This window comes from Xiphophorus hellerii, chromosome 9, assembly GCF_003331165.1.
Source record: "Xiphophorus hellerii strain 12219 chromosome 9, Xiphophorus_hellerii-4.1, whole genome shotgun sequence".
Classification (NCBI taxonomy): Eukaryota; Metazoa; Chordata; class Actinopteri; order Cyprinodontiformes; family Poeciliidae; genus Xiphophorus; species Xiphophorus hellerii.
In genome coordinates, this window is record NC_045680.1 from 987,141 (window position 1) to 1,002,596 (window position 15,456).

The 15,456-nt window shown below is 37.5% G+C and overlaps 1 protein-coding gene across 1 annotated transcript; it reads right to left on the reverse strand.

The window, feature by feature from the left end:
• Window positions 1-186: 186 nt before the first annotated feature.
• tm4sf4 (transmembrane 4 L six family member 4) lies at window positions 187-6,428 on the reverse strand. The gene is made up of 5 exons (XM_032572363.1): window positions 6,071-6,428; window positions 4,910-4,999; window positions 3,017-3,171; window positions 1,920-2,106; window positions 187-1,459 (listed from the first exon to the last, which is right to left on the reverse strand). Exons 1-5 carry the CDS (start codon window positions 6,239-6,241, stop codon window positions 1,442-1,444), a joined length of 621 nt encoding a protein of 206 aa, XP_032428254.1. The 5' UTR covers window positions 6,242-6,428; the 3' UTR covers window positions 187-1,441.
• Window positions 6,429-15,456: the final 9,028 nt, after the last annotated feature.

A 15,456-nucleotide genomic window follows, 5' to 3' on the forward strand; every position in this document is an offset into this window, starting at 1 on the left:
GGGTGTTTTACTGGATGAACTGAAGAAAGATACATTTTATTACCCCATTTTACAAATGCTGATTTCAGAAGTATGCTTTCCTTCAGGTACCTGGATTTGATGTCACACCCAAGGTCACGTTTTAGTTACAAAGTCGGAATTAAAACATGGCGGCACCCATTGATATATTTACCAATAACAAACATAGTTTTAAGCTTTATTTTCCATCAGCAAACACCACGAGTTTTCAGTTTAGAGTTGAAGGCGTTACATGTAGAATTGTGCATTATTTAGACGCACTTTTACATCTTGAGTCTTGTAAAATAAACACGTTTCCACCGCATCATATTACAGTAGATGTGAGGAGCAGCCATATTGAAACGGGAAGTTCGCCTTAAAAATCCTAGCTGGGAGAGTGGTGCCCAGTTTCCCAATGGAAAATCTGACTTCAGAGGGCGTTCCAGTTGATTTTCGAAATTTCCCAGTTTAAAGTGTAACTGGAATGCAGCATTATGTATGTAAAAGAGAAATCCAATAATATCCCAAATTTGTAATAAGAGAATAAAGTAAATGCATGAAATTTCTGTTACTACAGCATATTCAGACAAAACCTTTTTTAATTTTATTTTTATTTATTTTTTACATTTTTCTCTGTTTTGTTTCATTTCTCAGAACAGATTTGAAATTCTGATAACATGATTCGTCATCATGTTATCATGCTGATCAAAAGTATTTATGTAGCTTTCTATTAAATATTCTGAAACTCCACAACATTTAAGCGTAAATTTGTCATGTAAATCTTAATATGCAGGACTGTCTTTTCACAATAACATGATCTGTCAAAAATTACAGTAAAAGAGCAGATGTGAATTTTATCCAAACATGTTTGTTGATGCAAATATTTAATTTTTGAGTTATAAACTAAGGATTCTGAAAAATAAACTGACATTTGCAGTTAATCCATGGTGTTTTACGGTTTGTACAAATTGTTCTGAGAATGTTCTTATGTTTTTGCAAAGAGAGAAATGCACCAAAGTGACTGAGAAAAACTGCAATAATTACTATGTAAAGTACAATAAAATCTTTTGCGAATGAAGCCCACAAGGGTGCAGTCATGTTACTTCATAAAGCATTAATGTCTAGGAGCAACTGGGGAGAAAATAAAAACAAACAACAAAGCCATGAAACGAAATAAATACATATAGCAGATAGACAATCAGAAAATAACAATATACAGCAGATTCACCTTTATATTATCAATAATAGTAATAATACATAGTCATAAGAGTCTGCAAGAAGAAAGTAAACTAAGAACGTAAAAAGAGCTCTGTCATTTTTGCAGTGTTTTCAGACGACACACTGTAATCAATAAGCTCTTCAGCAGTTAGATGATGCATAAAAGTCATCCTGAGGAAGGAGAATAAATATGGGGCAGCCATCTGTCTTCATCCACAGGAGGCGCTTATACGGCTCCATCGCTCTGAAAGACAAACATTATTATCAGTCCCATGTTTTCAGTTCACATAACTCAACCAAACAGACTCAGTTGGAGATTTTCAGGTTACGACAACAGATAAAAATACAGAATAATAAGTTAGAAATCTCTGCAGACTTGTTCACTGCAAAAAAACTAAACTTTACCAAGTATTTTTAATCTAGTTTCTAATGAAAATATCGTAGTACAGTTGAAAAAAGACAAAAGTAACTTACAAGTTACCTTTCAGCAAGATAGTTGCTGAAAGTTTAGAGAGCTGGTTTTAAGTCAATAATTCCTTAATATTGGTGAAAAATACTTGTTAATGGAAATAGTTTATGTTATTTAAATAATGCTTATTTCTACTGTAGATATTTGCTCTAGAAACTAGACCAAAAATCCTTGGTAATGTTTTTTTTTCTTTTTTTGCAGTGTTGGAAGTGAATTCAGCTTCCTGGACACTGACCCCTCCGCAGCAGCCGCAGCAGTCTCCACACAGCGCCCCCAGCAGGCCGTTTATCACCTGCACGGCGCACAGAGCGATCTGGATTAAACCCATCACCAGCAGCACGCAGAACAGGCCCAGGTGCCAGGAAACCACATTTGTTGGCTCTTTGCACTCACTCCAGAGAGTGTGGTTCCTCAGGTAGTCTCTGAAGATTAAATATAGAGTCGGATTATTTATTTCAGCTTGTTTTTGATGAGTAGAATATACATTTCTGACTATTTCTGGGTTTACTTTACAAATGTGCTCAAAACTTTGTATATATTTGGGTTTTGTCGCTTCCATTGTTGATTAAATGTTGATTGAATTGCAAAATCGTGTGGGTTTTTTTTCATTTCTTTTTTAAATTAGCAGAATATCAACAAAGTTTTGAGCACATTTGTAACAAAAAGGCAGCTAATAAAACTGACACAAAAACAATGTAAACTATTTTTGGTACACAACAGCTGTGGTCCATATTTTGCTAATGTAAAAAAACAGTGTAATATGGACAGAGTGTACAGGAAATGCATCTGTTGTGTACCAAAAATAGTTTACATTGTTTTTGTGCGAGTTTTATTAGCTGCGTTTTCATTACAAATGTGCTCAGAACTTTTTAAATATTTAGCTAATGTAAAAACAAACAGTCTTGCAATTGCCGTTTGTCCATGAAATAAGCACAATTAAAAATCACTTGTGAATAAGTTTGTTCACACAGTAAGTCATTAAAAATCATGCTGTGCCATCATCATCCAACTACTTCCTGCCGAATTATTCGTCATTTCCACATGGTCAGCATGCGGTCGCTGACCATGTGACTCGTGATGTGAAAAAAGTGTTTTCATTGTAGTTTTGTAAAATATGCTCATTTTTATGCAGCCGAAAAATCTCCTCATCTGGCACCAAATTGTTTTAGCAAAAAACATGAGTTTTTTCAAAATTGACATGTTGCCGTTAAGCAAATTTATTTTCTTCTTTTCAACTTACACAATTTTATGGTTAATATAAACAAACACAGCTATTGGGGTCTGTACTAAGAAATGTGTTTCATGAATTTGTGATTTTGCACAGCATCTCACCCATTGTCGAAAGGGTATTTCCATTCTGTTTGGTTGACGTCCAGAGGGTCAACTACAAAACAGAGCGGCCCCTTGTTGATAGCTACACATGAAACTACAACTGAGTAACCTGCACCAAGCGCACCAACAGCTGCAAACAGTAGGGAGCTCAGCATCTATGTGGACACAACAGAGAGAAAATGGTACAATGAATTCAGAGTCCTCTTGATCAGAAATACAAATAAAATATATGATTTAAATGGAATCACTGCAAAAACAGCAAAACTTACCAAGTATTTTTGGTCTAGTTTACAGTGCATATACTTTATTACTCTTGAAATAAGACAAGCTAACTTACAAAAATCTTTTAGCAACATATAAGAGCTTGTTTTAAGTAAATAATTCCTTAATATTAATGAAAAAGTACTAATTCCATCAGCAGATTATTTTACTTATTTCGCATCTACTGCTGTGCCGTTACCTGGCAACCTCAGCCAAGCCCAACCCGTCACCTAGCAACCCAGTTCTAATTCCACTGGCAGTTTATTTCACTCATAACAAATTTTTTTTCCAAATTATGAGTTAATTTATCTGCCGATGGAACTAGTACTTTTTCCATCAACATTAAGGACTTGTTGACTTAAAATAAGCCTCTATTTCTTGCTGAAAAGTTACTTGTAAGTTAGTTTTGTCTTATTTCAAGATATTTGCTCTAGAAAATAGACCAAAATTACTTGGTAAGATTTGGTGTTTTTGCAGAACAACGAAAATCAAACAAAGTTTTGTTTGATTTTCACATTCCTGATCGATCTGTGTGTGTGTGTGTGTGTGTGTTCATCTTTGGCGGAACAATAGTAACACTGTGAGAGACGCATTTAAACCGTCCAAACACTCATTAATACGTGTGCTTAGTTTTATGCATTTCTCTGTGTGTTTTTACATTTATGGCCATGTAAATCATGAAGGGTGTGTGTACACAGCGCCACTGTGTTTGTTTTCCCTTCCAGCCTCAGCCTGATTTGGATTTACAGTTAAACTGATAACAAGCAGTAAAACATGGAGGCCGTCTATCACTCCAACATTTTTACTAAATGAACAAAATAACTGGTAACAATTTTTCATTGTGTCAACAACTATGTACATTATGGGTCAATTTTTTTATTTTTTTATTTATTTAAGTCATAAAACAGGTAAAAGAAACAAAAGATGGGGGAAAACTAAGAAATTGAACTGGGGATACAATTTAATTACCACTAATATTAATGAAATTTTTAAATCCACCTTTTTCATTTGTGTTTCACAATTAATACATTTGATAAATCAAATAAAAATCACGTTTGTTTCAAATTAAAGTTCAATAAACCTAGTTGGGTTATGGGAAATTATTTGCTCCAGCTCTTTGGTTCCCTTTATCATATTTGCTTTAAAGCGTCTGATGTTGCCACACCATTTGGGGCTCCGCATCCCAGGGCAAGGTACAGGGTTTACCACAGCAGCCATTTTGAAGCATTCAGAAACCTAAGATCCATATTTAAGAAAGTTTATATCAATTATTTTACTTCAAAATTATATTTAAATATGTTATCAAATTTGAGCATTTGGATTGTTAGTCAGTTTTTCATTTTGCAATCCCAAAAGGAAACAAATAAGGTCTGAATTTCCATACAGTACAGAAATGAGAAAAAACGTTTTAATTTTCACTTCTGTTATCCTTCAGTTGCATATCAGCTCCTTTCGAGTTGGAAAATCGATCAATGTTTCCTGATTGTTTTCATTTTAAATACAAAAATGGCTAAATCAAACCCAAATGAAGAGCCACTGTGACTAAAATAAACTTAGTCCCAATTTTAAAAGTGATTTTTGTAAAATAAACTAAATAAATTCACGATGTTGAACAACAAAACAATTCTTTACCGCAAATCTCCGCCCACAGCTTTCGTTTCCACAGCAACCGCAGCAGTCATTGTTCTTCAAACCCAGGAAGACGAGAGCTGGGAAGATCATCTACCATCCAAATACACACACACACACACCCCCCCCACACACACACACACACACACACACAAAACAAAATATCTAAATGAGGAATCATTCATTTCCTTTTTGTGTCCATTTTCCGTCACCAAGCATACAGAAGATTATTGAGCATCAATCTTTTGATGTACATTTCAACTTCTACCTGATAAGCAAAAAAAAGCATCAAGCAAGGTTTCACATACTTTAAATACAATTTTTTTTCTCATAAACTCTTAATTATTTAATTATACATTTCAACTTCTACTGAAGCCAGGAGCGGATGTTTTCTGCATATACTTTTTCACAATGGTTTTCTCGAGATTAGCTCCTTATCTTGGAAAAAAACTCAATATTTTCTCAGTTTATTTTCTTGAGTTTCACTCAACTCAAGAAAACCATTGAGAAATTTTGGGAAAAAAGTTTTCTCAAGGATTTTTTTATCTCTAAAAAACTTATTGTGGAATTAAGAGAGAAATCTGGAGAAAATCATTGGGGATAAATATGCGGAAATTGAAAAATTAATTAGATCAATAGAGAAAACAAGTTTTCTAAAATTTGTCAAGAAAACTCATTGTTTTGTCAAAGTTTGTTTTCAAACAAGCTTTGGAAACAACGTTTTGTTTTCAAGAAAACAATATCTGCTTTCTTGAGATTAACTCTTCATCTCTAAAAAGATTATTGGGAAATTAACTTATCTGAAGAAAAACATTGAGTTTTTCAAGAAAAACTATTATCTCAAAGTTTGTTTCTCTTGACTTAACTTCAAGAAAAAAATATTTGTTTTCTCAAGATTAACTCTTTAGTTAGAGAAAATCGTTGGTAAAAAGTTTATGCAGAAAAGGCTAAACCATTAGGAAAAAGTATACGAGGAAAACGCCCACTGTGCTTCCGTATGACTCCTACCTGATATGGAAAAAATGCTTCCATGTAGTTTAAAAACAAATTTTTGCTTTTCAAAAATTCTGAATTTATTTATAAAAACATAAACACATTTACCATCACATTATCAACTCTAGACAGCATAACCATCATGAAACGTAGGACTTTCCTGAAACGTACCAGCACACCAGATCCCAATAGGCCTCCAAAGTACCAGACCTCGTCTGTGATGTTGTCCTTATCCACAACCTTCCCGCCGGGGAAGAAGAGCAGGATGTTGCAGAGCACACACACGATGGCGAGAGGCATCAGGCTGATGCCCAGACATTTAGCGAAGCCGCCCGAACACATTCTGACAACGAAGCTTCAATCGCCGGGCCTCGACTCGTCTGAAATATTCAGAGATTTAGATACAGTCCAGGCTGTGCCCGCTTCAGAAAGACGACTCCTAACTTCTTGCAGCTCTAGTTTAGAAATATCTGGACTCAGAATGATGCTGCCGCTTCACCTGCCTTCCTACTGATGACTGCCGATGCTTCATGTGGTCCTTTATAGTCGCCCCTCCTCTCTTTAGACATGATCTCATTGCTTCACATTTACATCAAACAGATCTCTCTCTCTCTCACACACACCCATACAAAGTCCAAACACACACTGCAAAAACAAAACGTTACAAATTATTTTGGTCTGGTTTCTACTGCAAATATCTAATTACACTTAAAATAAGACAAAACTAATTTATAAGTGAGTTATCAGCAACATATAGGAGCTTATTTTATGGCAACAATTCCTTAATACTTATTTTTTTTTAAATTAATAGTTCGATTGGCAGATAATTTCACTTATAATGTGAGGAAATTATGTTATAACTATTGAGTTTTACTTAAAACAAGCTCCTGTATCTTGCTGATAACTCACTTATAAATTAGTTTTCTTATTTCAAGTACTAAGATATTTGCTCTATAGAAAATAGTCCAAAATATTTTGCAAGATTTTGTGTTTTTGCAGTGTATAAGGTCGTCATTGTGTTTCATATATTTCTACACTGCAAAAACGAAAAATCTTGCCAACTATTTTTGGTCTAGTTTTTAGTGCAACATCTTGGTACACTTAAAAAAAAAGACAAAGCTAACTTACAAGTAACTTTTTAGCAAGAAATACAATCTTGTTTTAAGTCAATAATTCCTTTATATTGATGAAAAACTATTAGTTACACTTGCAGATTATTTCACTTATAAAAGTGTGTTCTCAGTGAAATAATCTGCAAGTAGAAGTAGTATTTTTTCAGCAATACTAAGGAATTACTGACTTTAAACCAGCTCCTGTCTTCCTGAAAAGTTACTTGTAAGTTAGTTTTGTCTTATTTCTAGTGAATTGAGATATTTGCAGTAAACTAGACCAAATACTTGGTAAAATTGTGTGTTTTTGCAGTGCACAGAGCTGGTGGATCCATTCAAAACGCACAGAGGGCTATTAATGTAGGAATACATACCTGTGTGTCCACCCGGACACAGCAGTGGTCAGAGTGGTTAATGTTTCACCCGGTGTTTGGATTACACGGAGACAGAGGAGGAAGTGACAGATAGTCGGTTGATAGTGACTCATAAGAAAGACTCGTGATCAATAAAGAATGTCCAACGAAAATGTGATGAATCTATAAAAGTACGGTTTGAAGGAAAGTATTTAATCGGAGCCCTGCCTTGTAATCCATGGAAAGCGGCTTTAACCAGTAGGCTTGTCGACATGAATCATAGCAGTTCTGTTGATTATCTCCTCATGTTAAAGTGAGCAATTTATCAACATTAAGGAATATTATTATCTGATTTGATATATAGTAACGAGTTTGAATTTTATGTGTTAGGGTTTTACAGTGTGTTTCTCCAACACTGCACAAAAAACTAAATCTTACCAAGAATTTTTGGTCTATTTTCTAGTGGAAATATCTTATTACACTGAAAATAAGGCAAAACTAACTTAAAAAATAACTTTTCAGCAAGATTTACATGCTTGTTCTAAATATATAATACTTTGGAATAAGTTCTTTAATAAAACATTGACCAACATTTTTATGTATTGATGATTTTGATTATGGTACTTGATGTTTGTTCTGATTTCTCTGTAAGTGATTATATGCTGTTTTGTTATTTTCCATCCATCCATCCATCCATCCATCCATCCATCCATCTTCTTCCGCTTATCCGAGGTCGGGTCGCGGGGGTAGCAGCTTCAGAAGGGAGGTCCAGACTTCCCTCTCCCCAGCCACTTCTTCTAGCTCCTCCGGGGGAATCCCGAGGCGTTCCCAGGCCAGCCGAGAGACATAGTCCCTCCAGCGTGTCCTGGGTCTTCCCCGGGGCCTCCTCCCGGTGGGACGTGCCCGGAACACCTCACCAGGGAGGCGTCCAGGAGGCATCCTGACCAGATGCCCGAGCCACCTCAACTGGCTCCTCTCGATGTGAAGGAGCAGCGGCTCTACTCTGAGTCCCTCCCGGATGACTGAGCTTCTCACCCTATCTCTAAGGGAGAGCCCAGCCACCCTACGGAGAAAACCCATTTCGGCCGCTTGTATCCGCGATCTCGTTCTTTCGGTCATGACCCAAAGCTCATGACCATAGATGAGGGTGGGAACGTAGATCGACCGGTAAATCGAGAGCCTCGCTTTTTGGCTCAGCTCTCTCTTCACCACGACGGACCGGTACAGCGCCCGCTTGACAGCAGACGCTGCGCCAATCCGCCTGTCGATCTCCCGCTCCCTTCTTCCCCCATTCGTGAACAAGATCCCGAGATACTTAAACTCCTCCACTTGGGGCAGGACACCCCCCCTGACCCGGAGAAGGCACTCTACCCTTTTCCGGCTCAAGACCATGGCCTCGGATTTGGAGGCACTGATCCCCATCCCGGCCGCTTCACACTCGGCTGCGAACCGCTCCAGCGAGAGCTGCAGATCATGACCTGATGAGGCCAGTAGGACCACATCGTCTGCAAAAAGCAGAGATGAGATCCTAAGGCCACCAAATCGGATCCCCTCAACACCTTGGCTGCGCCTAGAAATTCTGTCCATGAAAGTGATGAACAGAATCGGTGACAAAGGGCAGCCCTGGCGGAGTCCAACTCTCACCGGAAACGAGCCCGACTTACTGCCGGCAATGCGGACCAGACTCTGACACCGGTCATACAGGGACCTGACAGCCCGTATCAAAGGGCCCGGTACCCCATACTCCCGGAGAACCCCCCACAGGGCTCCCCGAGGGACACGGTCGAACGCCTTCTCCAAGTCCACAAAACACATGTAGACTGGTTGGGCGAACTCCCATGCACCCTCCAGGACCCTGCCGAGGGTGTAGAGCTGGTCCAGCGTTCCACGACCAGGACGAAAACCACACTGCTCTTCCTGAATCCGAGGTTCGACTATCCGACGGACCCTCCTCTCCAGGACCCCTGAATAGACCTTGCCAGGGAGGCTTAAGAGTGTGACCCCTCTATAATTGGAGCACACCCTCCGGTCCCCCTTTTTGAACAGGGGGACCACCACCCCAGTCTGCCAATCCAGGGGAACTGCCCCCGATGTCCATGCGACATTGCAGAGTCGCGTCAACCAACACAACCCTACAACATCCAGAGCCTTAAGGAACTCCGGGCGGATCTCATCCACCCCCGGGGCCCTGCCACCGAGGAGCTTTTTAACCACCTCGGCGACCTCGCCCCCAGAGATTGGAGAGCCCAACCCAGAGTCCCCAGGCTCCGCTTCCTCAGTGGAAGGCATGTTGGTGGGATTGAGGAGGTCTTCGAAGTACTCTGCCCACCGGCCCACAACGTCCCGAGTAGAGGTCAGCAGCACACCATCCCCACTATAAACAGTGTTGGTGCTGCACCGCTTCCCCCCCCTGAGACGCCGGATGGCGGACCAGAATCGCCTCGGAGCCGTACGGAAGTCTTTCTCCATGGCCTCTCCAAACTCCTCCCACGCCCGAGTTGTTATTTTCTATTTTTGTATTTTATGAGGTAAAACACTTTGACTGATGTGTTGCTGAAATGTGCTATAAAAATAAACTTGATTGATTAATATTTATGAGAAAATACTAGTTTCACCGCCATAAATTTGGAAAAAAGTTTTGTTTTAAGTTAAATTATAAACTAGTTCTAGTTTAGGAGCAACTGCTGACATTTACCCATCCTTAAGTTTTTATCTATCTACTTTTTACTCTGTTTTAAAAAGATTATACATCTTAAACTTGGTTCTCACTGAAAATATATCACATTTTAAACCAAAAAAAAACACATATAGGTGTTTAAAATCTAAATAAAAACACAGAAATAACTTTTTCTGAAAATAACTGACAGTTTTATAGACTAATCCATTACCTATTGACTGTTGCAAAAAGAGAAGAAAAAAGGGAGCTTAGAAGCTATAAAATAATTTGTTAATTATTTCTATGCATTGTTCTCAAACTGTAGTCTGTATCCAGAGTCGCTACTTTGGCTGCCTTTAGTAGTAGAAGAAGAAATTCTGGTATTTATTATTAAAGGAAGGTAAATAAGAATAACTGCAATTTGGATTTAGTTTGCACCAAATACCATAAAGATTCAGTTATTTAAAGGGATACTGTTGTATAAAATTCACATTTTGTGTTTTCATGCTTCTAAAAGTAGCTTAAAAAAGAAAACAACTATAAGTTTTATATATATATATAAAAAAAAATGTTGGTGTCTGGAAAATGATCTTATTCAAAAACCTTCTGAATAAGAAGGTTTTTATTCAGCGTCACAAATCAGCAGGCACTGCACCTCACCTACTGACCCCAGCAAAGCCCAGCCACGTTACCTAGCAACCGTAGAAGCCCAACCCCGTTACCTAGCAACCGTAGAACCTCCAGCACTTTAGCTTAGCTGGATTTTACTGCTGTGTAAGACAGACAAAATGTTGAAAACTGAAGCGTTGGACAGTGATTCATGTGCCAGTGCTGTTGATTCTTTTTACATCTTATATTAGAACATGGATCTGGATATGACGTCAAGTTCAGTTCATCTCTGTTCCAATTCCAAATATAGAAAACCTGTGGATTTGAGCAGGCTAATAGAAGCAACACAAGCTAATGTCTTTGAAACACTGTAGCTACATGTTTATTAAAGGAAGTTGTATAATATGCTGTGTTTTATTAGAAAGAGAGATCAACTGTTTTTATTGCAGCTGTAACTAATATTAAAGGCAGCCATATTGGATTTTCAGATAATTTCGCAAACTTAGTCTTTTATGCACTTTTTGTTGATTTCTTTTTTGTTTTACAACCAAATTTGACAATGTCAATTGAATTTGTGTTAATGAGGCTCGTTTGGCAAATTAAAAGTACCTTTTGGAAATAATCTTCAGCATTTCTGATTTAATCAGAAGTGGACAGACGACACAAAAATTATACTCAACTAAGAGGAACTACTTCAACTACTCAAGTAAAATAAAAAGCAGCCAAGAAATTACTGAAGAAGGAGTAAAAAACTATTGGTAAAAAGACTGAGTACCAAGTAATTAATCAAAACATCAATGATTTAATATTATCAGACGGACCAAAATATTAATATTAAATAATAATATTAAATATTTAATATACATTTTAAAAATATGTCTTAATGATTTGAGTTACTTGTCAATTTATTGAACTTGATATTAGGCAATTGATGAGTTCTGCGCTCCTCTTTTCTTCCAGCCCAACACAATCAATTACAGAATAATCGATCAGAAGTTGAAAGTCCGCTTCGGTTTGTCTTCTTTTCTGCATTTTCGCGCTGTTTTCTCGGTCTCTGCGGGAAGCTGCAGCGGTATGACAGCCGACCTGCCTTTCTCCTCTCGCCGGTCTCCCGTGCTGTGCTTGCACGGCTGCGTGGCGTCCAGTCAGCCGCTGGCCTCAGCCGTGGGTCTGGGTGAGTGAGTGGGACGGTGGGCGACACCTGGTTTGTTTATTTATTTTTTCAGTTCTGCGTTTTTAATTTGATCGTGACTAATAAAATCTGAAATGCATGCAACATATGAAGAGGACTACAGTATTCAGAGTTGGCTTCTGTTGGCAGGGAGATCTGATTAAAGTAGGTCGAACCGCTGAAAACTGGACTTTAGACGGTTCTGTAGGAGCTCAGCTGCCAATTCAAAGAGGGATCTATATGACTTTAAAGCTGCAGTATGTAACTTTAAAAAACTTTTTTTTACATATATAAATTGTCACTATGTCATGACGGTATGGTATGAGACAGATAAATAGTGAAAACAATGAGTTTCCCAGAAACAACCAAACAGAGGCGGGACTTAGCGCTGTCAATCTCTGCCAAATTGCAGCTAGCATAGCATGTTATGAATGCTAAGGCTAGTTAGCATGGTCATCATGATGATGGTTAAATCACCTGCTAGCACCTGTTAGCTGCTGTTTCTCCGTCATTAGCACATTCAGCACATGACATGTTAAGACCCGCCCCCCCGCTCTGATTGGTTGTTTTTGGTGCTTCTCACAGATTATCTGTCTCGTAATAAACTGTCATGTATCGTCTAGTTTCTTGTGCAAACATCTCTGTATACTTGAATTAAGACAAAACTAACTTAAATGTAACTTTTAAGCAACACATAGAAGCTTGTTTTAAGTAAATAATTCCGTAATATTGGTGAAAAACTACTAGTTCCACTTAACAAGACATTTTTCCCATGTTGTGGTAATGGAACTAGTACTTTTCATTAATATTAAGGTATTATTTACTATTATTTAAGGAGTATGTTTTGACAAAGAGCTGCAGGAATGCCATAAACCATTTACTGTCCTGGGTCTGCTTTTGCATCCAGATGTCCTGAAGCGTGGCGGGAATGCTGCAGATGCGGCCGTTGCCATGGCAGCGGCTCTGGCGGTAACGGAGCCGTGCAGCACTGGACTCGGCGGCGATGCCTTCTGCTTGTTCTACGATGGGAAAACTGGAGAAATCCGAGGGATTAATGGCAGGTTGAGACTCCTCTGTCGGGTTTATTCTCACCCGGATGATGTTGAGAAATTATCTAAGCTCCATTCATGTTTCTCCTCAGTGGTCGTTCACCTCGAACTTTGACCCTGGACTTTCTGGAAGGACTCGGCTACTCAGCAGAAGCTCCTCCTTCGGTGTTTGATGCTTTAAATGTGACTGTCCCAGGAGCTCCTGCTCTCTGGTGCGACACAGTCCAGTTGTTTGGAAGCCAAAAGGTTCGTCTGCTTCTCTGGTCGTCATGTTTTCTGCAATAATCTGGTAAATAAAACCCCATTTAGCAGGAATTTAAAGGACATAACCTCTTTAAAAACGACAATTTTCACACAAACAGATCATAAAAACAAATAGAGGAGAAAATCCATCTTGTTTGTGAATTGAAGTAAAAATAAAGTTTAAATTTAGAGTTTTTGATGATCCTTGAATTTATGAGTACATTCATAAAAAGGTTGCATCAGGCCAAGACAGTTTATTTCACACAAAAAAGAAGCAAAATTCATTTAAGGTGCATCTTTATCTAAAATTAAACACAACTGATTATATTCAAATAATTTAATACTGATGCAGTGAAACACATGGATGTTTTCAACATATAACTGGTATAAAATAAAAACTCTGTCTGTTACTGATGCCAGCCGCTGCAGAGAGGTTTACCACAGTCACTTTGTGTTCCTGCTCCACACTGCTTCCTGTAAAATGCTTCCTCTTCCTGTTTCCCCAGCTGTCCTTGCGGGAGGTTTTGAGCGGAGCGGCGACCCTGGCAGAAGAGGGCTTTCCGGTTGCCGGGGTAACGGCGCACCACTGGGAAAAGTGGGCAACGGCTTTGGGCGAGTCGGGGAAGGAGCTGGGGGCGGAGCTGCTGATCGGCGGCCATCCACCCAAACACGGAGAAGTGTTTAAAAACACTGCAATGGCTCAAACCATAAAGGTAAATCCCTGAAGTTAATAAAAACAAACATTTTGACTGTTTTATGTTTTGTTTTATAACATCTGCACATCTTTTTGTAGAAAGATTTAAGCTGATATTTGCATTTATTATTAAAAAATAGTTAAAAAGGAAAAAAACACTGGTAATTTAAATGAAAGGGTATCCAAAGTGTGGCCCAGGAGCCATTTATTGCCCTTAAGATGATTTTGTTGGGCCCCTGATCACAAGTCAAAAAATAGAGAGAGTTTGGAAATTGTCTGTTTCCTTTTAATAAAAAAATCTTCTTTAAAAAATATAGTTTACTGCTTATCAGGTAAAACTAAAAACAAAATTCACAATAAACAATTTTTTGGATTTTAAATTTAATTTAATGAAAATGTGTCCTGCCTGTAGTTTAAATTTTCCAGTTATTATAAAGTTTGGACAGCAGTGGTCTACAGCAAGGAGGTCAAACTCATTTTCATTTTGGGCCATAATTATAAATGTCCTTAAAGGGCCGGTTGTGACAAAATGTATTGATTGAACTCATTTAACTAACTTTAAAATATTAATAATTATGAGTACTTAAAATTAAATATAATAATCTTTTCACATCATTTTTTGGCCAGAGACTCTGGCAAAAAAAAATTGAATGGAAACTCCTTTTTAAAAAGAGCATATTTTTTATTACACCTATATTAATTTATGTAATGTCTGGCCAATTTTGTGCATATTATGTTAAAAATATTTTGTAGGAATATTTTTGTATTCTATCAATTAGACCCCAGGAAGATTAATATATATATATTTTATTAACAATGTGGTCATTTTTTAAAAACATTTGTGTCCAAACTTGTCAAGCCCAAAAAAAAATTTTTCAAAAGCACTAAAACCACAAAACAAAAATAGTATTTTATTATTGCTCAACAATAAACTAAGCATCCAACTTTTAAATTAAACAAATAAAGTCCAGTTTTTTGTAGAAAAGGAAAGTTTATGTCATCGTTGAGCTAAAACTTAAAAGAAGGTCATTTATTTTGAAAATTATTTTGCTTGTTATTATTCCCAGCAATGATTTGGGAAACTCTTTCTTAAAAAAATCCTAATTATATTAAGTCAAGTTTGATTAATTCAAAGATTTTAAGAAGTAAAAGTCAGTTGATAAATGTGTTCTTATTAACTATGGAATCAAAGAGAAAGCACAAAGTCTGGTTGTTAAAAGACAAATACTTTGTATTGTATGTAATATTTTCTCTTGAAGGAAGATTTTAATTGGTTGGTGATAATTTTGCTTTAAATAAAAATAATTTCCATCTGCGGGCTACATAGAATCAATCCACGGGCTGCAAATGGCCCACGGCCCGCACTTTGTACAACACTGCTTTAAACAATCTGCAAACAGTTTTATAAAAGCATATTTAGGCAGAATGCTGACTGAAGGGAACTTAATATGTCCTTAATATAAATAAAACTGTGATTTTTCTCACTTTTTCTTTCTAAAACATAACTTTCCCTTCCCGTATTCAGACTTGTAACTTTTATTGTGAGTTTTTTTGTTATGTAATGCAGTATTTATAAACCTCCCGTCATTTTTTCTGTCATCAACACTTCAATAGAGGTAAAGCTGAGGTCACTGTGAGTGAATGTGAGCGTGCGTTATCACCACTGAAGGAGG

Coding starts and splice junctions, on each gene's coding strand:
- tm4sf4 (XM_032572363.1), bottom strand. CDS start 6,241: ATGTGTTCGGGCGGCTTCGCTAAATGTCTGGGCATCAGCCTGATGCCT. Junction 5,000..6,070: donor TATTGGGATCTGGTGTGCTG/GTACGTTTCAGG, acceptor TTTGGATGGTAG/ATGATCTTCCCAGCTCTCGT. Junction 2,107..3,016: donor AAATACCCTTTCGACAATGG/GTGAGATGCTGT, acceptor TTTAATCTTCAG/AGACTACCTGAGGAACCACA.